The following is a 23647-nucleotide window of genomic DNA, read 5'->3' as shown; positions in this document are numbered from 1 at the left end:
CATCTTTAAAAAGGAGATAATAGTCTCTCCCAAATAAGATTGTGTGAGAATTAAGTGAGGTAGCACATCTAATGAGCTTAGGCTAATGCCTGGCATATAGTAAGCACTCAATAAATGTTCACTCATTTTGTTAGCCATCAGAGCGGTGGTGAACCAATTCACTGAGAGAATCCATGTATGGTGTGTAAGAAATCTTGTATTAAAAATTTCATACCAATCTATAATCGTATAGTATTTGTAACAATATTTTTGTGAGAGTTCTGGCAAGATTTGAAATTAAAGTTCTTCAGAGTTGAATGAAAAACTGTCTGACATGTGACCAAATCCAGGTAAAAAGTACAGAGTTGAAGATGAATTGAATGAGCATGAAATAAACAATGAATGAGAGGAAATAAGCAAATATGAAAATTTAAATTATTTTATTCTAAACATTTATACAAAATAAACCACAAACACAACTGTTAAAAATAAAATTTAAACAGAATTAGGCCAGTTCATAAAACATGTCAAATGAAAAAGTAATAACAAAAACCTTATCAGCTTGTTTGAAATTATTCATCTTTAGATATATGATGCTTTGTTTCCTAGACTTAAAATAGAGATCTCCATTACACATAGTTAGGCTGTGAAATATTAAATATTATTTTTAAAAGACAAACAGATTCTTAAAGATTAGCAAATACTTGCAAAGTGATCACCAAAATCTTTGTGTGTTTGTTAACAAAATTGTAAATCCAGAATATAAAATCGACTGAAATAATCCAACCAAACACCAAACTGCTTAAATGAGACTCAGTTTCTGAGATGGTATCAAGAGAAAATTAAAATCTTATTTATATACAAGGTTGTATACACAAATAGGTCTTTGTCAAATTACTTTTTAAAAACAAATTAAATTGGCCACCATTCCTAAAAACGCTTCCTACACTCTGCTGGAATTTAAAAGGACTTTTAATAACTTCAAGGTTATATAGAAAAATAAGTTTTTTATTGTTGCAAATAATTTTTCTTTGGAACTTATAGAATTTTTCAGTATTAAGTCCAAAGCTTCTAGAGAACAGTTCTCCAGTACTAATGCTTTCCCCCTCCTCATTAAAAAAGGGATGAATTCTGTGTGGGTCAACACTTCACTGTACAGAAACCATTCTCTCCAAGAAATTCCCCCTCAGAACCCAGACACTGGCTTTCACAAATAAGCTCTTCACACAACTGTTCTTAAAGAAGAAGTTCCCACCAGACTACTGCACTCACTCTCCTTACTCATTTAAAATCAGATTTTAGAGATATTCAGTGACAAACTGTCATTTGGATAACTCTGTCCAAACATGTACTAATGTCAGACAAAAGAATAAGTATCTGCTAATATCTGGAGCTAAATCTCAATCTAGAAAACAAGGATTTTATTTACGTGACTACTGTCGAAGTTAAGTGTTGACTCAAGTAACATGTTCTATCTTGATTAATGCCATTACTCCATAAATAGTCACTTTTTCCAAAACTGTGTTCAAATTTCACGTCATACGTTTCACAGTAAGAACCTAGACTTGGTAGGTTCTGACGCTTATAATCAGGACAGACTGGCTTTGACAAACAATCATCTCATTAAAAAAAAAAAAAATCACAAATTTGTGTTTTCTTCCTCCATTTCTGGACAAAAACCAGTCAGAAGAAATTTTAGGGTATATTGCATAGAATGACTCCCTCAAATCAATCAGCCCCCAAGAAGCATAGGATGAGGATGATGTTTTAGTATATTTCCTGTAAGAAAGTTCATTAACATTTATCTTACACATCTCTCTATTTTTTCCAGAGCCTTCCTAACAAAGGTTCTGCCGTATAATTTCTATTAATAGCGCTAAGTGATGGGGAGACAATTTCTACTGTCATGCGGACATTTTCAGTTTCTTTTTCTTGGCCTTCAGTACAGGAGGGAGAGAAATCTTAAAGGCTGTCCTGAAATAATACAGAGAAGAAAATACTTTTTAATGCTCTAAATCTCTATCAAGGGCAAGCCAGCCACACAGCCTCAAAGATACTTACTCGCATGTAGTGCAGATAGGGCTGAAGTTGCAGAATACTGCAAATTGAAAAAACGAAAAATAAACAGGACAGTCTAACAGCCACACAGCTGAAGATGTTTTCTGCACACTCCTCCACAACACAGAAAAACTCAGCGCTACGTGAACTTACTTGACAAGCACACAGAACACACGTAGCCGATTTCAATGAGATTTCGATGGCAGAAGCAAGCAGCCCGGTAGTCGACATGAACTGGGGGTGGGAGGGTTAACTGAGACCTCTGATCTTGATCAGGAAGAAAAACCCACTGTTAAAAAAAAAAAAGGAAATTTTATTTAAAACATGGGGGAAAACAACCCGAAGCCAGGACATAGATTTCAGATATTAGCCAGTAAACACTGAGAATACTAAATTAGATTTTCCTTGAAAGTCCATGAGAAATAGACTATTAGAAATGTGTTTCTATCCATTCCACAATTACCGAGCACCACCACACACAGGCACTGTTCTGTCAACAGTCATACAACATTCCGCATACAGCTTACAGGGTCCAAAGACTCCCTTAAGTTTGAATTCCCTAGGTCACCCCTCTGCCCCTTTCTTCCAGGTACTAGGCATCAGCCATCTTACTCCCGTTCATTCCCCAGGAAACAGGGGTCTCACTGGACTCAGGGCATTAGGTTCACTGTTGACATTTCCTTACCAGTAAATACTGCAGAAGAGAGGGCATCTGAGGCACCTTCAAGTACAGTCCCCCTGTGATGTCACAAGCCTGCAAGACAAAGGGCTCTCAGCCAAACTAGCACTGGAAACTAGCTTTTCCAGGGGGAGGTCATTCTCACCAGCAACTCTTCAGGTCTCCAAAAGGAGAGGAAGATACGACACAGCGAATTAAAAGGGAATCTCTTCCCAGAGTGCGGGAGGACCAGAAACTTGCAGCTACCTCTCCAGATGTTCAAATATCTTGCGTTTTCCCCTTGGCCCACACCCTTTCACCCTTTGCAGATTGTAGTATAAGAGTACAAGCCATTTTTCCTGTTTGTTTGCTACTGATAAATTTCTATTCTTGCCATGTTTATTCATTCTCATTGTATCTTTTAGTAACAGTTTGAGATGTAATTCACATGCTATTAAACTCACCCTTTTAAAGTGTACAATTTACTAGTTTTTAGAATATTCACAGAGTTGTGCAACTGTCACCGCTATCTAGTTGCAGAACATTTTCATCACCCCAAAAAGAGATCCCATCCCCATTAACAGTCATTCTCCATCCCTCCTTTCCCCTGGCAACCACTAGTCTGCTTTCTGTCTCTATGGATTTGCCTATTCTGGACACTTCATATAAATGGAATCAGACAATATGTGTCCTTTTACTTCTTGCACTTAGGATAATGTTTTCAAGGTACATTCATATTGTAGCATGTATCAGTACTTCATTCCCTTTTATGACCAAATAATATTCCATTGCATGGATAGACCACAATTTATTTATCTGTTCGTCCGCTGATGGGCATTTGACTTGTTTCCATTTCTGGGTTATTATGAATAGCACAGCTATGAATATTCACGTATAATATTTTGTATGGACACGTTTTCATTTTTCTTAAATATATATCTAAGAATGGAATTGTGGACTCAACTGGTAATTCTACATTTAACTTTCTGAGGAAGTTTCAGACTGTATTCCAAAGTGGCTGTACCTTCTCACATTCCCAACAAACACCATGCACTTACCATCAAGCTTAAGAAATAGGATAATTCTAGAACCTTTGAAGCTGGTGTACTTTCTGGTTGTATCTCCCCTTCCCCACACATCCCCAGCAGTAACCTAAACTCAAAGTTTTCTACAATTTTGTGCTTTTAACTGATCTTTTAGGAAATAATATTTCTTGTGGTCAAAAAACATTTATCAAAAGTTTAGTAATTTCTTCAGTCTTAGTTCCGTTTTTTTTCCTTCTCCCTTTTTAGTTAAAGTAAAATTCAGTTTCATATTTTGATTAAAAATAACATCTGGTGGCACAGTGGTTAGGAATCTGCCTGCCATTGCAGGGGACACGGGTTCAAGTCCTGGTCCAGGAAGATCCCACATGCTGCAGAGCAACTAAGCCCATGTGCCACAACTACTGAGCCTGCGCCCGAGCCCATGAGCCACAACTACTGAGCCTGCGCCCGAGCCCACGAGCCACAACTACTGAGCCCGTGTGCCACAACTACTGAAGCCCGCACACCTAGAGCCCCTGCCCTGCAACAAGAGAAGCCACCGCAATGAGAAGCCCGTGCACTGCAACAAAGAGTAGCCCCCACTCGCTGCAACTAGAGAAAGCCCGTGCACAGCAAGGAGAACCCAATGCAGCCAAAAAATAAATTTATTTTTAAAAAAAGAGATAAAATTAATTTTAAGAGCATTTTTATTTAACTCAATATATCCAAAGTGTTATCATTTTAACATGTAATCAGTATAAGAATCATTAATGAGATATTTTACATTGTTTTTTTCAATACTAAGTCTTTGAAATTCAGTGTGTACACTTATGCACATCTCAATTCAGATCAGACTCATTTCAAGAGCTCAAGAGCCATATGGCTACCATAAAGAATAGCGCAGATCTGGAATATGATCCTATTTTTATAAAATTCTTTGCTTAGTGATCTATTCTTCCATCTGTATGTACAGAGAGATCTGTCATGCTGTTCACCTAATACTAACAACAGTAACTTTCAGATGATAGGATTTGAAGGGATATTTTTTTTAACTTTTAAAAAATACTTTTCTGTGTTGCTTGAATTCGTTTTAATGTGTGAATTACTTTTAAAAATTCAATAAAATCATTATGTAAAATGTAAATAAAAATATCAAAGAAACCAGAGAGATGTTGGTGCTCTAATCTAAAGCATCATACAGGCTAATCCCTAAAACCGTGTGGGGACTTCCCCAGTGGTCCAGTGGGTAAGGCTCCGAGCTCCCAATGCAGGGGGCCCGGGTTCGATCCCTGGTCGGGGAACTAGATCCCGCGTGCCGCAATTAAGACTCGGCACAGCCTAAATAAGTAAATAAATTAATAAATAAAATATTAAAAAATAAAAATGTGTGAAGACTGGTGGATGAAAAGCATTCAACAATAAGTAAGAGAACACACCGTGCTTTCATAACCACCAACACCAAGCATTCATTTAAAACATACCTGTTGGGCATCCCTGGTGGCGCAGTGGTTAAGAATCCGCCTGCCAACGCAGGGGACACAGGTTCGAGCCCTGGGCCGGGAAGACCCCACATGCCGCAGAGCAACTAAGCCCGTGCGCCACAACTACTGAGCCTGTGCTCTACAGCCCGCGAGCCAAAACTACTGAAGCCCGCGCACCTAGAGCCCATGCTCCACAACAAGAGCAGCCACCGCAATGAGAAGCCTGCACACTGCAACGAAGAATAGCCCCCGCTCGCTGCAACTAGAGAAAGCTCGTGCACAGCAACGAAGACCCAACGCAGCCAAAATAAAATAAATAAATAAATAAATTTATTTTTAAAAATAAAATAAAATAAAATATACCTGTTGGAGGAGTCCTGAATCGGAGTCTAACACACAGGCATCAATCAAAATATTCTGAAATGAACATTTCAAAAAATATTATAGGAATAATAATGACTACCTTACAGTGAGAACCTACTATATGCCAGACTCTATTCTTAAAATGGCTCATTTAATATGCATAGTAACTCTGCAAGGTAGATACCTGATTTGCATTTTACGGCTGAAGCACCCAGGCCTTGGCCGGGCGGTGGCCACAGAGCCAAGGGGAAGCAGTGCTGTCACCCCCAGTCTGCCTGTCCCCAAAGTCCATGGTCTTTTCACTACATCATGCTGCCACTCCAAGATGGAGAATATTTTACATGGCTATAGCAGCATTTTAGGTTAAAACTGAAGTTTTAAGGAAGTTGTTTTTTGACCATATCAAAGAAGAAAACGTGTTAGTGATAACTCATCTGAACACTTCAGTTATTTGCAAAGTAAAAATATCAAATCTTTATAAGACCTGCCTGAAGCAAAGAGACAGAGAGATTGAAGCAAGGTATGCAGCAAACTATAAAACCTAGAATTCTTAGCCTGGGGTCCAAGGATGGGCTAAATGGGTTACAGGAATTCCACAAAACTATCTGCAAAACTGTTTGAGTGCATATTTTTCTGGGGACCCATCAGATTCTCAAGGGTCCAGGACCCAAAATAGAGAAATGATTAGTATTGTACAAAATATGGATTCCAGATTCCCAATCCCTTAATAAGTATCTAGTCAGAATACCTCTCTAAGTAGGTCATTCAAACAATAAAATTAACTCCTTCATTATGAAACCAATATTCTTTAAAAAGAAGGCTCTCAATTCACCTGCTTCTGTGCTGCAAAGATGACATTCATGAAGTTCATATACTGCAACGTGCTGTCTTCTGCAGCCTTAATCACCTAAAAATCACATCCATGTTAATACCTTTCAGCCACATCCTAGTATTCTCACTCAAATGTCATCACAGTATACTACAAATTACAACCAATATCATCTTTCTAATTTGTCTTTAAAGTTATTATTTAATAATACCTAAAACTGTAAAGATGACTGCAAAAATCTCCCCCAAATCCTATCCCTCAAGAAAGAACCCTTGTTAATAGTTTCTAAAGAGCACTTATGTGGGCATGTATATATACTCACACACACACCCCCCAGGGTGATACTCCATCTAGTGTTCTGCAACCTGCTTTTTCAGGCCACAATATCTGGGGGGAAAATCTTACACCAATAAATTTGGATGTACCCATCCTTCATGCTGAGTTCATAGATTTCCACTGTTCAACCAATTATCTACAGAAGACACTTAAGCAGTTTCCAAACCCCGGTTTTAGACAATGCTCTAACGAACACTCTCATCTACCCTTTGCACAACTCTCCGATTAGCTCCTAAAATAATCAGTGAGATTACTAAAGTGTCTGCACATTTAATTTTGATACATATTACCGAACTGCCCTCCAGAAAAGCTGTACCAGTTTATCCTCCCATGGGCGGTGCAAGGGAATAACCACTAGTAGGGCTGACCGTATTTCCAAATGCTAACGGGTCATTTTCATTTCCTCTTCTGCCGATTGCTCGTTTCCCACTTGTTTCTTTAGAGTCAACCCTGACTTTTAAAAATTAATTTTCAAGAGCTCTTTTTTATTTTAGAAATATTACATTAATCCTGTCAGGTAGCTATACTGAAAGTACTTTTTCTTAATAGTTTTTTTTTCCCATCCTTGTTTTGGGGGTTTTATTTTTTTGAGGTCTTACGCTTCCTTTTAAAGTTTCAAATCATGCTTAGCAAGATACTCATCAACACAAGACTATAAACAGATATTTTCTTCTAGAGCTTTTATGACTTGAATTTTTACATTGAAATGTTTGATCTTTACTAGAATGTGTTTAGGTATAAGCAGTGAGATCTAGCTTTGCTTTCCCGCAAATGGTCAATCAACTGGCCCAGTACCTTTTATTGAATAATCCATCTCCCTCCCACTAATTTGAAGTGCTTCGTTTATCACATGTCAAACCCCACTGTGTACCTGGTTTCTGGACTCTAGTCTTTTCCATTATCTGTTTGCCTACCACTATACCAGAACCACAGTTACTGTAGCTTTATAATGTGTTTTAATGCCTAAAGGAGTGTGCACAAAGAAGAACAAAGAGAACTGCTCACTACCCAGTTCTACAAGGGTTAACTGGGAACTCACTGCAGCTGCCCACCCTGAGAGGAGTTCAGGATGAAAAACAGGATGAGGGAATCTGTGCTTTGGATAAATAGGCCTTTAGATAGTTAGATGCATATCTCAGGAAGAATTTCAATGACCCCAGATTCTTGCCTCTTCGCAGGCAAGAATTGAAAAAAGAAATAGAAAAGCACTAAAATCACTAACTTGAGATATCTGTTCTTCGTGATTAGCAGTAATCTTTTACCAAGATATATGCTTGACTGCATGAATTTCCTAGCCAAAAAAATCATAAACTGGCTTCTCCCCTACCTCTTTGGGAGTTTCCTCACAGCTGACTGGCTGTCTCCTGGGCTATAATCCTCAGTAAGACTCTGGATAAAACTTACAACTCACAACTCTTACATTGTGTGTCTTTCTTTAAGTCAACTGGAGCAAGTTCCTGCCTACTATTTTCTTTCAGAAAGCTCCTGGCTATTCTCATTGATTTATTCTTTCAAATAAACTGTTGACTTTCTTAAATCCCCCCACTCTGCCAGGAAAAAAAAATCTGATTAATATTCTGAGATTGCATTGAACTTACAGTTTAATATTGGAAAAATTGACATTAAAGAATGAAATATGGATCTCCAAAAACTAGTGGTTACCAGTGGGGAGAGGGAAGAGGGGAGGGACAATATAGGGGTAAAGGATTAAGAGGTACAAACTGTTACGCATAAAATAAGCTACAAGGATACACTGTACAACATGGGGAATATAGCCAATATTTTATAATAATTATAAATGGAGTATAACCTTTAAAAATTGTGGATCACTGTATCATACACCTGTAACATAAACAATATTGTATATCAACTATACCTCAATTTTTAAAAAGTACAAATTTTATTGGAACAATACAGAGAAGATTAGCATGGCTCCTCCTCAAGGATGACATGCAAATTCATGAAGCGTTCCATATTTTTAAGTGAGACAGTGGCATGGACATATATACACCACCAAATGTAAAATAGCTAGCTAGTGGGAAGCAGCCACATAGCACAGGGAGATAAGCTTGGTGCTTTGTGTCCACCTAGAGGAGTGGGATAGGGTGGGAGGGAGGGAGACACAAGAGGGAGGAGATATGGGGATATATGTATATGTATAGCTGATTCACTTTGTTATAAAGCAGAAACTAACACACCATTGTAAAGCAATTATACTGCAATAGAGATGTTAAAAACAATAATAATAAATAAAGTACAAATTTTAAAAAGAAAAAAAATATGGCTCTCCATTTCTTTCATGTCTCTCAGAATTTTAGTTTTTCACCATAATCAATTTTACGTATTGATTGTTAATTAATTCTGGGTACTTAATATTTATTGTTTCTATTACAAATAGGTCTTATTTCCCATTACGTTTTCTAATTGGCTTTAGCTGGTATAAAAACATCATTTTGATATCTTTTAATCTTACCAATATCCTTGATTTCATTTCCTGATTATCTGTAAAGAGATAAAAACAGTTTACAATTTAACTGAATCTTATTAAACATATTACATATAAGGTTTTCTCACCAATTTTTAAACAGTACCTCAAAGTTATAGTAGTAAAATAAAGATTACAGTCTCATAGAAGAATGTAGGCGCCTACCTTTAACATCCTTGTTCATTCTATGAATGTCTTATTTTCTTAGCATTAAGGAATTTAAAAATATTATTTCATAAATACTAATAGTAAACAGAAAAATAACCTCAATTTTAGTTAAATAAATCCAGCATCCACCCAGCTGAAAAAAGGAAAAGTTCCAAGGCCCACAATAAACACATAAAACAAGAGTGATTGGGAGCTTCCAATTACTAACTCTGTAATCAAATGGGCTTTGTAACCTGACCAAAATATGATCCTTGTCCCAAAAAATTAAAATTAGTAGATTTGATTGTTCTTTGATTATCCACCTGCTTGTTCTATCATTATCCACCATGTCCTGGATTTGAATACTGGGAACACAAGTAAATCAATACACCAATCAAATGAGATAACGAATTTGAAAAGCATACCCAGATGATCAGACACCCCCAGTCAAGGTCTGGACAGACTCAATATTGTACAAAACTAACAAACTAAATTACTTAACACTGAGAAAATATCACACAAACATAGATAATCAAAGTGCTTATAAAGGTGTGCAAAATAACGCATTCTCCTGTAGAGAAGCAGCTACTCATTTAATAAGCACCAGGCTTAGTAAATGGCTTTTAAAATCAAACCCTGCTTCCAACACAAGAGAGACAAAAAAAATTTTTTTTTCATTTGTCTAATAGGAAGCAAAGAAGCATCCTGAAGAATAATGCATTATGAGCAAGACATACTGGAGAAACTAGAGTTTTCTCATTCTTACAGCTTGTCCTAAAAACATATCAAAGCCAAGATAAACTATTTTTTGATTATCTACCACTTTAGAATACTCATGCCTTCCATTAACATGGGCACCCAAGGTTCTGAGAACTATCACAAGTTCAGATCTCTTTATTACAAAAAAACACCTTCTGAATGATTAAAACACCAAGGATACAGCAAAGAGCTTTGGCGAGAGATCCTGCCAGCAGAGTTTCTGTATGTTGACCCTCTATGTCACCTGTAGATAATAAAAAACATTAAAAAGGGAATTTTTAGGTACTTTCTTGACCTAAAATCATTTTCAAACCAAAGCATTCTTCTTCATGAATGAAATGAGATGACATTTTCAAACTGGGTTTAAAAACATAGATAAGCAATTTTTAAACATTTTCTCAATTTAAAATACCCCGGTGGTTGGGGGCTGAAGGGGCAGGAATGGGGGGTTGTTGTTTAATGGGTATAAAGTTTCAGTTTTTGATGATGAAACAGTTCTGGAAATGGACGGTGGTGATTTTGCACAACAGCGTGAATGTACTTAACGCCACTGACCTGTACACTTAAAAATGGTTAAAATGGTAAATTTTATGTTATAAAAAACAGATAATAAAAAATATCCTGGTGTTACTGGGAAAGGTTGTGGCTGCTCAATGACCTAAGTGGTAGCAGAGGCCCTGTGCAACTGCAGGCAGCCTGGACAGTGGCCCCTGGCCAGGCCCCGAGCCCTTCCCACCGCCTCCCACCTGCCTGGGAAAGCCGTGAAAAGAGGACTGGAGAAAGCGCCCTGGCTGTGGGAGGCAGGGACGAGGTTTACAACTTATTCGGAGACTTGAGTGAAAAACAGTCACTCTCATAAAAATCAAAATTCTACACCTTCAGCGCAAGAAGGTGGGGAGCCCAGATAGACACGCTGTGCGAACAGGGCCTGCAACTGGTCCAGAAGCGCTGACACCCCATGGGGAGGTCAGACCAGGAAAGGTCTGGAACACTATACTGAGAAGTTGGGACTTTGCCCTGGGGGCCAGTGGTTGCTCAAAACATGATTCGAGAACCAGCTGTAGGAATATCACCAGGGAACTCAATAGAAACACAAATTCTTGGGCCCTCCCTAAACCCACTGAATCAGAAACTATGGAGTGGGGTTCAGTATTTCATTTTAACAAGCCCTCCAGGTGATTTTTAACAGTTTTATTGGGGTATAACTTACAGATCACAAAATTATCTCTTTTTAAGCACACAAGTCAATGATTTTTAGTAAATTTATAGGGATGTAAATCCTCGCCACAATCCAATTGTAGAACATTTCCACCACCCCAAAAGATCACTTGGGCCCATTCCCATCACTTCTCTGCTCCTCCCCAGCCCCAGGAGAAATCATTAATCCACTTTCTGTCTCTAGAATTGCCTTTTCCCCACAGGTGATTTGGACACAGGAGACAGACTGAAACCACTGCCTGCCGGCAACAGGGAATCAGCAAAAGGTCTTTAAGGGCGGGAACAGCAGCTCTGACATTTAGGATGATACCTCTAGAGGCTGAGTGGGAAGACTCGAACGGAGAGAGACCGGAGTCGGTTAAGAAGTTGATAACAACGATCTAGAGCAAAGGCTCTCCACCTGGGCAACTGTGCCCCACGGGGGACATTTGGTTCTCACAACCGGGGGATATTACGGCATCCAGTTGGTTGAGGCCAGGGATGGTGCTAAGTGTCCTTCAAAGCAAAGGAAAGCCCCACAATAAAGAATTACCCGGCCCAAAATGTCAGCACGGCCAAGGCTCAGCTACATGGCAGGTAACAAAGGGTCAGACTTTGGAGATACTGCTGAGGACAGATTAATAGGATCTCATAGCTGATTAGATGTTGGATGAGGAGGAAGGAGTCCAAAAAGAAAATTTTGGAAAAGTAGGTGGCTGGGGGGTGACAGAAATAGGAAATGGAAACGGTGGTCTAACTGAGAGAAAAGATAATGAAACTGGTCTGGGCCGTGTTAATGAGGCTGTGGGACATTTAAGTGGAGACATTTGCAGCTTGAAAGAAAGGCTAGATTAGAGACAAAGACTGGGAAGTGTTCATACATAAATGATAATGAATGACAAGAGTGGATGAGAACACGCACAGGGAGAAAATAAGAAAATAACCCGGCAGAATAAAAAAATGTATATATTTTTAAGAAACAAGAAGAAAAAGTCAGAAGTGGAAGAAAGAATGGTCCAAAAAAGAGGAAAAATAGGTCAACAGGCTATCCTCAGAAACCAGAGTACTTTAAGAAGCAGAGGATGGCGAACAGTGTCAATGCTGCAGAGGTCAGGCAACTAATGCACAGGCTTTGATGGAAAAGATTTTTTAAAAGAAAAGAGAGAGGGCTTCCCTGGTGGTGCAGTTGTTGAGAGTCTGCCTGCCAATGCAGGGGACGCGGGTTCGAGCCCTGGTCTGGGAAGATCCCACATGCCGCAGAGCAGCTGGGCCCGTGAGCCACAACTACTGAGCCTGCAGGTCTGGAGCCTGTGCTCCGCAACAAGAGAGGCCGTGATAGTGAGAGGCCCGCGCACCGCGATGAAGAGTGGCCCCCGCTTGCCGCAACTAGAGAAAGCCCTCGCACAGAAACGAAGACCCAACACAGCCAAAAATAAATAAATAAAAATAAATAAAAATAAAGGAATTCCTTTAAAAAAAAAAAAGACAAGACAAGAGAAGGAAGTAAATAGTATCGAGATCCTCAAAGTTTTGGACTCAAAGCCTCAAGGACCTCCACATTCAACTCCACTTGCAAATAGGAATAATGGAAGGAAAAAAAAAAAAGCTGAAAGCAGTTACTCTTAGTCATTAGATCTTTGATCTCTTCAACAATAACTTCATTTGCTGCTGTTAACAACTCGTATTTTCCATCTTTACTTCCTGAGGGAGTAAATTCAGAGGAAGGGTTGCCAGGGTCTCCAAAGAAGTCTCCGAGTCTGCCATTCTTTCCAGGATATAAGAATCGGCTGAAACAGAAAAACAAAAAACCAAAAAGAGCCTAGTTACACGAGGACTTGGAGCCCTCACTAAACATCAAAATGAAATCCGGCAGAGGTAACAAAAACCACACCAATTCCAGATTCTCAAGATTCCATAATAAATTTCAGTTTTAAAGAATGTAGAAAATAGGCAAATGGGCAAACATGAGTCTACCACCACAGAATGTTTTGATGATGCCACTGTTTTCTTAAAAAACGAGAAGAATAAAGAAGGTACTGGGTTACAGTCTCTTGAAATGCTTTACAGTCTCTTGAAATGCTTCATACCAAACTCTTACCTACTACTAGTTTATTATTTGAGGTATATTTATCTACCCCAGTAATATCTGGTCCAAGGGTCCCTAAGCACTGAACAGGAAGAGTAATCATAATGGTCATACCTTTCTTGAATGTGACTTGCTATGACAGCAAGTTTGTTGGAACGATTCATGAATAAATGAGAATTTCCTAGCACCATCACTGCATCTATGCATTTTGATAAAGTAAACTGTTGAAAAACAGAAGACAAAAGAAAGGTAAATTAGCTATCCAAATAGCTATGTCAGGTCTTGAAATGATTAAGATTTCATTTAAATTTTAGACAATTATTCACTTCTAAAAATTTGCTCTGGAGCTCCCCCCCTCCAAAGTCATAAGCAAAAACATTTGAAACCTACAGCTTTCCAATTCTGAACAGCACAGACTTGCCCATTTCTGACTTGCTTAGAAAAACAACACATGGCAGGTCAGATCCCACGGAGCAGAGCAAAATGAAGGAAGAATTGTTGTTGGGGGATGGGATGGAACTGGGGAAGTAAGGAGATACGGTCCTTTTTTATAAACATGATGACTGATTTGCGCTAGAGTTGACCTAAATGTAATTTAGTCAGTAGCACCAATCTTTACTAATACTGGTTATAGAGAACTGCCCTTACTTTTTCTCCTCCCTTACATAACTGTCTACCGGCTGCATTTCCATCCTCCACGAAAATGAAAGCAGTCCAATTTGAAATATAAACCCAAGAAAGACAAAAGTTCCAACTGAGACAAGAAATCATATGCAAAGACATTCATTTTCACTGTTATTTTTCCAGCTGTTATACTGTTAATTGATACAACCTATTTATTCAAAAATAAATACATTCATAGCAAAAATGTGGATAAACCTGAAAAACAGAAAGAAAACTATAGTTTTCTAATTTTACTTATGAAACCAATTCTACATCAGTACAATATTCCACAAATGTTTTCTGCATAACATTCAGGGAATAGCAAATATATCACAACTTCTATGATATAATTACTAGCAAACTATTGCTACACATGGAATAGACAATTAATAAATACTGATTAAATTGGTAATTGTAAAACTTTTGAATTCATTCATTAAGTATCCTGAGCACCTATTATGTGCCAGGAGAAGACCCCTTCTTTCATGGAGTTTACATTCTGACAAGTACTAATATTACTAAAAAAACACAGGTGGATATTTTTATAATCATGTAATCAAGCATGTTTCTCTTAAAGAAATACTTCAGGCAGAAAATAAAACTGATAAATTTCACTCACTCTATTTTTGAAAATGTAAAACAAACCTATTAAAATTTCTGTATGGCAAAAAAAAAGACTAAACAAAAGTGAGAGGCAAATTACAAACTGGAAAAAAATAATTGCAACGTATGACAGATGAGTTAACCTTTAATATAAAGTGTCCACAAACCATTAAAAAAAAAAAGGAATACGCAAAGAGAAAAATGGGCAATGCCCCAGAGGAGAAATACAAAGGACCATTAAATATACGAAAAGCAAATTGAGATCATTTTGGTACATCATACTGGCAAAAGATAAAATAAGGAAACACAGCATCTTGTGTTGGTACCAAAAAAAACCAAACAAACAAACCCAGAATCCTCATACACCACTGATGAGAGTTCAAAATAAGACAGTCTTCCTGGAGAATATGGTAATATGCAGTGATATACTGGTCTAGCTGTACAATGGAATTCTACTCAGCAATAAAAAGGAATGAACTACTGATGCATGTAGCAACATGGACAAATTTCAAAATAATTATGCTGAGTGAAAACACCAGACCAAAAAAGAAAAAAAAAAACCAAAACAAAAAACTGTTTGATTCCATGTATATAAATAACTAAAATATGCAAACTAATCTATAGTGACAGAAAGCAGATCAGTGGTTGCCTCGGGAGGGGACAGGCAGAGAGGTGGGTGGCATGAATTCAAAGGAACAGGAAGAAACTTTGCGGGTGATGGATCTATATGTTCATTATTATTTTTTTTAAATTATTCATTTGTTTATTTCTGGCTGTGTTGGGTCTTCGTTTCTGTGCAAGGGCTTTCTCTAGTTGCGGCAAGCGGGGGCCACTCTTCATCGCGGTGCGCGGGCCTCTCACTATCGCGGCCTCTCCTGTTGCGGAGCACAGGCTCCAGACGCGCAGGCTCAGTAGTTGTGGCTCACGGGCCCAGTTGCTCTGCGGCATGTGGGATCTTCCCAGACCAGGGCTCGAACCCGTGTCCCCTGCATTAGCAGGCAGATTCTCAGCCACTGTGCCACTAGGGAAGTCCTATATGTTCATTATTTTGATTGTGGTGATAATTTCATGAATGTACACATAAGTGAAAACATAACAAATTAAACACTTAAAACATAACAAATTAAACACTTTAAACATGTGCAGCTCATTGTATGTCAACTCTAGCTTGATAAAGTTATTTTTAAAAAAGACAACATTAAGAAAATGTCCAACTTAAAAATTTTTAAATTGGGCAAAATATTTGAATACAAATTTCACCAAAGAAAATATATGTATGGCTAATAAGCATACGAACAAAAGACTCAACATCATTAGTCATTAGGGAAATGCAAATTAAAACCACAATGAGATATTACCACCTATACTAGAATGACTATAACCAAAAAGGCAGACAAGTGGCGGCAAGGATGTGAAGAAAAGACTGGAACTCTCATACATTTCTGATGGGAATGGAAAAGGGTGTACCGACTTTTTTTTTTTTGTCACTTCTTTTTATTTTATTTTATTTCATTTATTTATTTTATTTTTTGGCTGCATTGGGTCTTCGTTGCTGCGGGCTGGCTTTCTCTAGTTGCGGCGAGCGGGGGCTACTCTTCATTGCAGTGCACGGGCTTCTCATTGTGGTGGCTTCTCTTGTTGCGGAGCACGGGCTCTAGGCGTGTGGGCTTCAGTAGTTGTGGCTCACGGGCTCAGCAGTTGTAGCGCACAGTCTTTGTTGCTCTGCAGCATGTGGGATCTTCCTGGACCAAGGCTTGAACCTGTGTCCCCTGCATTGGCAGGTGGATTCTTAACCACTGCACCACCAGGGAAGTCCCAGGATGTACCAACTTTTGAAAAGTTTGGCAACGTCTTAAAAAGTTCAGTCTAAACTTACCATATGACCCAGTAATTCAACTCATAGGTCTCTATCTACTCAAGAGAAATGCAAACATATGTTCATACAAAGACTTGTTTGTGAATTACCTGCATTATTCATAATAGTCAAAAAGGGGAAACAATCTAAATGTCCGTGAACAGATAAACAAGAGGTATATCCGTACTATAAAATACTGTTCCATAATAAAAAGGAACCACCAATACATGCTACAACATGGATGAAGCTCAAAAATACTATGCGAAGTGAAAAAAAGACAAAATCAAAAGACTACATAGTACCAAAACTCACCCAATATGAAAAAGATCATTCAAATAGTTTAATTACTATTAAAGAAATTTAATTCGTAGTTTAAAACTTCACCAAAAAGCAATCTCCAGGTCCAGACAATTTCACTGGAGAACTATACCAAAAGTTTAAAGAACTGATACCAATTCTAAATAATCTCTTCCAGAAAACAGAAGAAAACACTTCCCAATTCATTTTATGAAGCCAGTATCATCCTTAAGCCAAAATCAGCCAAACACAGTACAAAAAAGAAAAAAAAAATCTATAGACCAGCATCTATCATAAAATAGATAAAAACTGAATCCAACTGGTGTTTATTCTGGGAATGCAAAGCTGGTTCAATATTTGAAAATCAATCAGTGTAATCCACTATATTGACAGGCTAAAGAGAAAAACATTAATTGATGCAGAAAGATCATTTAACAAAATTTAACATCCATTCATGATAAAAATCTCCAAGCAAAACTAGGAAGAGAACTAACTTCCTGAACTTGATGAAGAGCATCTACAAAAAAAATCTACAGTTTACACCATACTTAACAGTGAAAGACTGAATGCTTTCCCCCTAAGATCAGGAGCAAGGTAAGGATGTCCACGCTCACCACTCTTATTGAACATAGTACTGTAAGTCCTACTAGTACAATAAAGCAAGAGAAGAAAATAAAAGGTATGTGCATTGGAAAGGAAAAAAATAAACTGTGCCTACTTGCAGACGACATGACTGTCTATTTAGAAAATCCCAAGGAATCTACAAAAACACTGCTAGGACTAATAAGTAAGTTAAGCAAAGTCCCAGCATATAGGAGCAACACACAAAAATCAATCATATTTCTATATACTAATATTAAACAGGTGGCAACCAACATTTGAAACATACTACTCATTTACAATTGCTAAAAAACATGTATTTAGGTATAAATCTACAAAACTTGTCTGATGAAAACTACAAAACGCTAACGAGGGATTTCCCTGGTGGTCCAGTGGTTAGGACTCTGTGCTTTCACTGCTGAGGGCCCAGGTTCAATCCCTGGTTGGGGAACTAAAATCCTGCATGCCGCAAGGTGTGGCTAATAATAATAATAATAATAAAAACAGCTAACATAAAAAAGTCACAACAGCAAATGCTGGTAAAGATACAAAGAACTGGACCTCTCATACTTTGCTGGTGGGAATGTAAAATGGTATAGCCACTCTGGAAAACAGTAAAGCAGTTTCTTATAAAATCAAACATGTGATTAACATACGACCCAGCAGTTGCACTTCTGGGCACTTATCCCAGAGAAATGAAAGCTTACATCCACACAAAAACCTGTATATAGATTTTCAGAGCAGCTTTTTATGTAATAGCCAAAAATTGGAAACAACCCAAATGTCCTTTGATAGGTGAATGATTACACAAACTACGGCACATCACACCATGGACTACTCCTCAGCAATAAAAAGGACAAACTTTTGTACATGGAACAACTTGAATGGATCAAGGGCATTATGTTGAGTGAAAAAAAGCCAGCCTCAAAGGTTGCATACTCTCTCATCTATTTACATAACAAAATTCTAGAGATGAAGAACAGATTAGTAGATTAGTACCAGGGACTAGAAAGTTACAGCAACCATGCAGGATGCCTCCGCCAGGGAGCTCCTGTGTGATGAAACAGCTCTGTCATCTTGATTCTGGTTGGGGTTACACAAATCTTACATGTGATAAGACTGCAAGAACTAAACATACACACACAAGTGCATGCAGAACTGCTGTGATCTGAATAAAGGCTGTAGATGGTACTGATGTCAACTTCCTGGTTTCGCTATTGTACTTCAGTTATATAAGATGTTACTACTGGGAGAAGCTGAAGCCAGGGCACACAGGACCTCTCTGTACCACTTTCATAATTTCCTGTGAGTCTATAACTATTTCAAAAAAATATATTTCAAAACAGAAAGTTTTTTTTAAAAAAGACTACATATTATATGGAATCGATATATGAAATGTCCAGAAAAGTCAATATAGAGACAGAAAGCAGATCAGTGGTTGCCTACAACTAGGGGGTAGAAGCAGTGCCTGCGAACAGGCACAAGGGAACTTTTGGGGGAAATAGAAATGTTCTAAAATGGAATTGTGGTGATGGTTATACAACTTTACTGCAATTTTTACTAAAAAAAACACTGAACTGTACATTATAATGGGTGAATTTTATGGTATGTAAATTATACCTTAATAAAAAAGCAACATAAACATATACTCAGTCAAACCAGAATTATCTAAAAGCCTTCTCAAGCAATCTTACCTGAGATTCCTTTAATGCTTGCTTTCCCCACCAAATTGGGTTGGTATCAACTATGATAACCAGAAGATTCAATTCATCTTCTGAAAATATTAACAAAAAATAAAAAACATTAGCCTCATAAAAGTGAAACAAAGCTAACATTCTCAATTTGTAAATTAAATCCAGAGCGAGCACCACTACATGCCTTTACATGTTTATCATCCTACAATCATGAAATTAACACAAGGCCAAGTTCTTTTAAAGATTTAAAGCTCTGGGGGCCCTTAGCAAGCTCTTGCTTGCCTTCTGTACATCTGTACCTTTCATGCACTAGAATGTAAGCTTTGTGAGGGGGGATTTTTGTTTCTTTTGTCACTGCTTATCCTCTGCTCCGAGCACAATGCCTAGCATGTGGTGGATGATCAATAAATATCTATTTTATAAATCCAAAGACATATGCATTTTAAATGGCTGGTCAAGGACAGAAGGCACTGATTAACCAGTAGTTAGAATCACTAGTAGAATTTCAGGCATGGGGTGGCAGGGGGTAGATTTAAAGGGAGACACAGAATCAATTTGGCTCCAGGTCCATCAAATCACCTAGCAGCAAGGCCAATTATACTTAGGAACGAATCTTTAAAAGGTGAAAACGAGGGGAATTCCCTGGCGATCCAGTGGTTAGGACTCCAAGCTCTCACTGCAGAGCGCCCAGGTTCGATCCCTAGTCGGGGAACTTAAATCCCATAAACGGTGAGGTCAAAAAAAAAGAAAAAAAAAAAACAGGTGAAAACCAGAGTGGAAAGCACTTGCTATGTCAAGATTTTACTGTGAAAAAAATTAGGCTACTCTCTACAAAGTGACACACACAACTAAAGAGGCTAACTTAACATATTAATTCATGCAACAAACATTTACACTAAGTACCAGTGTTAGGTGTTGGGGATACTGAGTCCAAGCCCTCAAGGAGCCTACATTCTAACTGAGGTGACAGACATATGAACCCATAAGCACACACTGTTACGAAAAACCCAGGATGCTCATTTAATAACAAAAAGCAACAATGCCTTTCCTGCCCCCATACTTTCCATCCTCCAGTTCCCTGTTCCCTGTTCCCTGTATCAGGATAATCCCACCCCATCTTTGATGTTTGCTTACATACCCAAATCCTATTTACTCTCTAAGGCCCCAAACCAATGCTACCTCTTTACCCAGAAGTCCTCCCTAGGTCTTCCAACAGGTCCTGGCTCCCCCATCTCAGGAGACTGGAAATCTCAGCCCCTCTGCATCAGGTCCGGCACATGTAATCCTATCATCCCATCCCATGCTGACAACTCAGCAAGGGACTTATTGCTATCTTTTGCTATGTTTCACCACTTATAAGATGTACTCCCTCCTTTCTTTTCTTTTTTTTTTTTTTTTTTACATTTGACGAGGATGGTATCTTACCACTATGACTGATCGCATTTTATTTTCTCTTAGTGGTATATTAAATAAAATAAAAGCACATTTCATAATCAATACTGTCTTAGATTAGGGGAAATACTGTATTTCTCTTTTGCAAGAGAAAGTAACTTGCTCTAAGTCACATGGCCTGCTAGCAAGTAGCAAAGCTAACACCCAGCTTTGAAGACAGATCTGCTTGACTCCAATGACTGTGGCTTTTCAAAGCCCCACTGCCTACTTCTGAGCATCCACGGCTTCACTTCTCTTCTAATGACAGCACTCACTACCTCATTTTACACTTAGCTGTGTTTCCGATCTCTCTTCCCAACTCTGCCCTCTAAACCGTGGACTCCTTAAAGAATGAGGAATGAATAATGTAATGTTGCATAAATCACAGAAGAAAGTGCCTGGCACAGAAGAGGCACTTAATAATTGTGTCTCCCATAGGCCCTCACTGCTCTACCCAAAAGCCTTTGGCCTTATTCTCCATTAGGTCCCGCCTCCCAACTCTCAGGGCCTTCCTTGCTACTATCAAGCCTGAGAAAAACAGAAAGTGTTGCCTGTCAGGAGAGGTGTGTATCCATATACATGGAATGTCCCTATGAATTTCCTTCTTTGGGTCTCTACCTCCGCATTTGTAGACAGGGGTCATACCAGGTCTGCATCCCTCACAGGGTTGCGATATTGATTAAAACAGATGAAGGCTGCGTGCACAATTGTTATGGCCTCTGAAAGGACCTATTTCTACTCTTGCTCTCCGCAGTCCATTTCCCACACAGCAGCGAAAGTAATCTTTTAAAATCATAAATTAGGGATTTCCCTGGAGGTCCAGTGGTTAGGACTCCACGCTTCCACTACAGGGAGCACAGGTTCGATCCCTGGTCGGGGAACTAAGATCCCGTAAGCCACTGTGTGGCCAAAAAAAAAAAAAAAAAATCGTAAATCAGATAGTAAACCTACCTTGCTTAAAGCCCTAAAATGGCTTTGTATTACACTTAAAATAGAGATCAAGCCCCACAAGGGCCCTGCACCTGGCTAGCTCTCTGATCTCATCCTTCTAGCCCACCCTGCTCCCACCACCCTGGCCTCTTTTTTCTCCCTTTAAGATATCAGGCTCTATAACTGGTAGCTTAATGTGTGAACGAAAGTCTCTCCACCTTCCTCTACCCCCGGGTGCCCCCTTTCCGTCTTCCCATTGCAATGTAGTGGCTCAACTTGCCACAGGGTCTTCATAAAGTCACTCAAGTCTTAGTTTCAATATCACTGGTCTTCCCTGGACCCCTATCGAAAGCAGCTCCTTCTTGATCACCCCCTAATCACAATCGACCCCATCATCACTTTATATTGTCGTCACAGCTCTTGTCACCCTTCGAAATTATTTTTATTTACTTGCCTACTGTCTGTCTCGCTCACTAGACTGTAACCTCCACGAGTCTGTAACGTTCTCTATGTATCTCCCAGGGCATGAAATAACGCCGGGCACACAAGAGGCGCTCCAAAAATATTTACTGAATGAATACATTCGCTACTCCTCTAAGACCAAACAAGTTCCACCCAGCCCCCAGAATATATTGATACTCCATTTGGCCGGTCCTGGCCGGGTAAAGTCCGCTCAGCCCCGGGGTCCGGGTCCCGCCGGCACGGCCCTCACCGTCTGAGACCATAGCTGCCCCTGTCCCTCAGCGAACAGCCACTTGCAGTCAAGCGGGCCTCCGGGATACGGCGCACCCCGACTTCCGGCGCCTCCGAGTGACGTAAGGGAGGACTGGGCTCAGGCCGCGCGCCGTAGCCACAGCCCCGCCCCCCAAGGCGCCGGAAGTGGAGTGCAGAGCCGTGCCGTACGCTGTCGGTCGCTGTGGTTCGGAGCCCGTGCGGTCGCTGGACCCATCCAAGTGGCGCGAGTGGCTCTGGGCCCCTCGGGCTCCGCGGTCCAGAGGGCACCATGGATGACAAGGGTAAATTGGGACGCGACCGGCCTGCTGGGCCTAAAGCGGAGCCGCGCAGGGATCCCTCCACCTCGCACACCCAGACTGGGCTCCGGGAGAGGTCACTTTCCAAGCTCAGGCTGTTTGGCTGGATGTGGTTCCTCTAGTCACAACTAAAACCACTCGCTGCTCCTGTATCCAGGGAATGGGTCCTGGGGGTATCCCCGGACACACCCTCTCCCCACGCTTTCCAGTGCCGTCCCAAAAAGTGAGACTTCGGACGCATGTGCAGGTCTTCGCAGTCTTGATTCCTCATATGTGAAGTATGAGTAAGACTCCCTGCCCTGTTGGATCTGGTACTAGAATTAAAAGAAAGGCGTATTTGATTTGCCCGTCTAGTGTGGTTATCAAGGTGTTTTATTAAGTGAAGAACAAAGGCAAACTAATGTGTATACAGTACCTTTCACGTAAAAATAAGAGCAGGGTGGACCTCTGCATCACATACATGTACATATGTATGTAGGTGCATACGCTTGACTTAGCACAGACTGGAGGGTACAGGAGAAATCGGTAAGGAGGTTGGCTCTGGGATTCTTTCCGGACTTGGGGTTTAGGATACGAGGGAGAATGACCTTTCACTACCTTTTGATGGGGCTTAAATTTTATGCCATTGTACATGGCTAGCTTTTGCAAAATGAGAGAGAAAGGGTTTGCAAATAGTAAAGTGATGTCTCTATTCCCATCGACATTTATGGTGTCCCTGAAGCCAAACACCCTGCAAAGGAAATATTTTTAAAATTAGTTTGCTTTTTAAAGTCAACAGTCATTGATAAGCTCTCTGGTCGTCTATCCTGCTAAATTAATTTGATGAATCACTTTCTTCTCCCTTCCCAGAGTTAATTGAATACTTTAAGTCTCAGGTGAAAGGAGATCCTGACATGGCCTCAGCAGTAGCTGCCATCCGGACTTTGCTGGAGTACATGAGGCGAGATAAAGGTAAAGAGGGTCATCTTCTATCACTCCAGGTGTTAGGAAAGTCTGCTCATAACTGTTAGAAGTGTAGAAAGTGAAAGACGGATGTGTGCCTACATGAGGTAATGCAGCCCCAAGCTCAGCTCCTCCCTCTTTTTCTGTCCTTTTAATGTGAAGAGAGCCCTCACGTTATCATTGAACGGGTCTCCTTTC

General features: G+C 39.5%; 2 protein-coding genes across 5 annotated transcripts in view; one reads left to right on the top strand and one right to left on the bottom strand.

Moving 5' to 3' along the window:
* Positions 1-404: 404 nt before the first annotated feature.
* GTF2H3 (general transcription factor IIH subunit 3) lies at positions 405-22302 on the bottom strand. 4 transcript variants are annotated; one of them, XM_082418342.1, is made up of 13 exons: positions 22189-22302; positions 19116-19195; positions 13518-13624; positions 12938-13104; positions 10302-10364; positions 9380-9409; positions 9203-9231; positions 6397-6471; positions 5565-5618; positions 2723-2791; positions 2191-2326; positions 2041-2077; positions 405-1953 (listed from the first exon to the last, which is right to left on the bottom strand). In XM_082418342.1, exons 1-13 carry the CDS (start codon positions 22199-22201, stop codon positions 1884-1886), a joined length of 930 nt encoding a protein of 309 aa, XP_082274468.1. In that variant the 5' UTR covers positions 22202-22302; the 3' UTR covers positions 405-1883. The 4 variants fall into 4 exon arrangements, with proteins under 4 accessions (XP_082274468.1, XP_082274467.1, XP_082274469.1 ...); XM_082418341.1 differs by lacking the exon at positions 9380-9409 and having other exon boundaries at positions 10263-10364; XM_082418343.1 differs by lacking the exons at positions 9380-9409; positions 22189-22302 and adding an exon at positions 22116-22140 and having other exon boundaries at positions 10263-10364.
* A 41-nt stretch (positions 22303-22343) lies between these two features.
* Positions 22344-23647, top strand: part of EIF2B1 (eukaryotic translation initiation factor 2B subunit alpha) — a 6166-nt gene continuing 4862 nt past the window's right edge. Inside the window, exons 1-2 of the mRNA XM_082417034.1 lie at positions 22344-22492; positions 23357-23514. Of these exons, the coding sequence (XP_082273160.1) occupies positions 22480-22492; positions 23357-23514 (171 nt within the window). The 5' untranslated portion in view covers positions 22344-22479. The remainder of the gene's footprint in view (positions 22493-23356; positions 23515-23647) is intronic.

Source organism: Balaenoptera physalus (assembly GCF_965194825.1).
Source record: "Balaenoptera physalus genome assembly, chromosome: 12".
In the NCBI taxonomy this organism is placed as follows: Eukaryota; Metazoa; Chordata; class Mammalia; order Artiodactyla; family Balaenopteridae; genus Balaenoptera; species Balaenoptera physalus.
Note: the sequence above shows the minus strand (reverse complement) of the source record. Positions and strands in the feature narration are given on the sequence as shown.

Bases quoted from the DNA above. Each gene is read 5' to 3' on its own strand.
- GTF2H3 (XM_082418341.1), bottom strand. The intron at 9,232-10,262 runs GTAATAAAGAGA...ATCTCTTTACAG, and splicing joins CATTCAGAAGGTGTTTTTTT to ATAATCAGGAAATGAAATCA. The intron at 5,619-6,396 runs GTGAATTGAGAG...TGTTCATTTCAG, and splicing joins TCTTTGCAGCACAGAAGCAG to AATATTTTGATTGATGCCTG.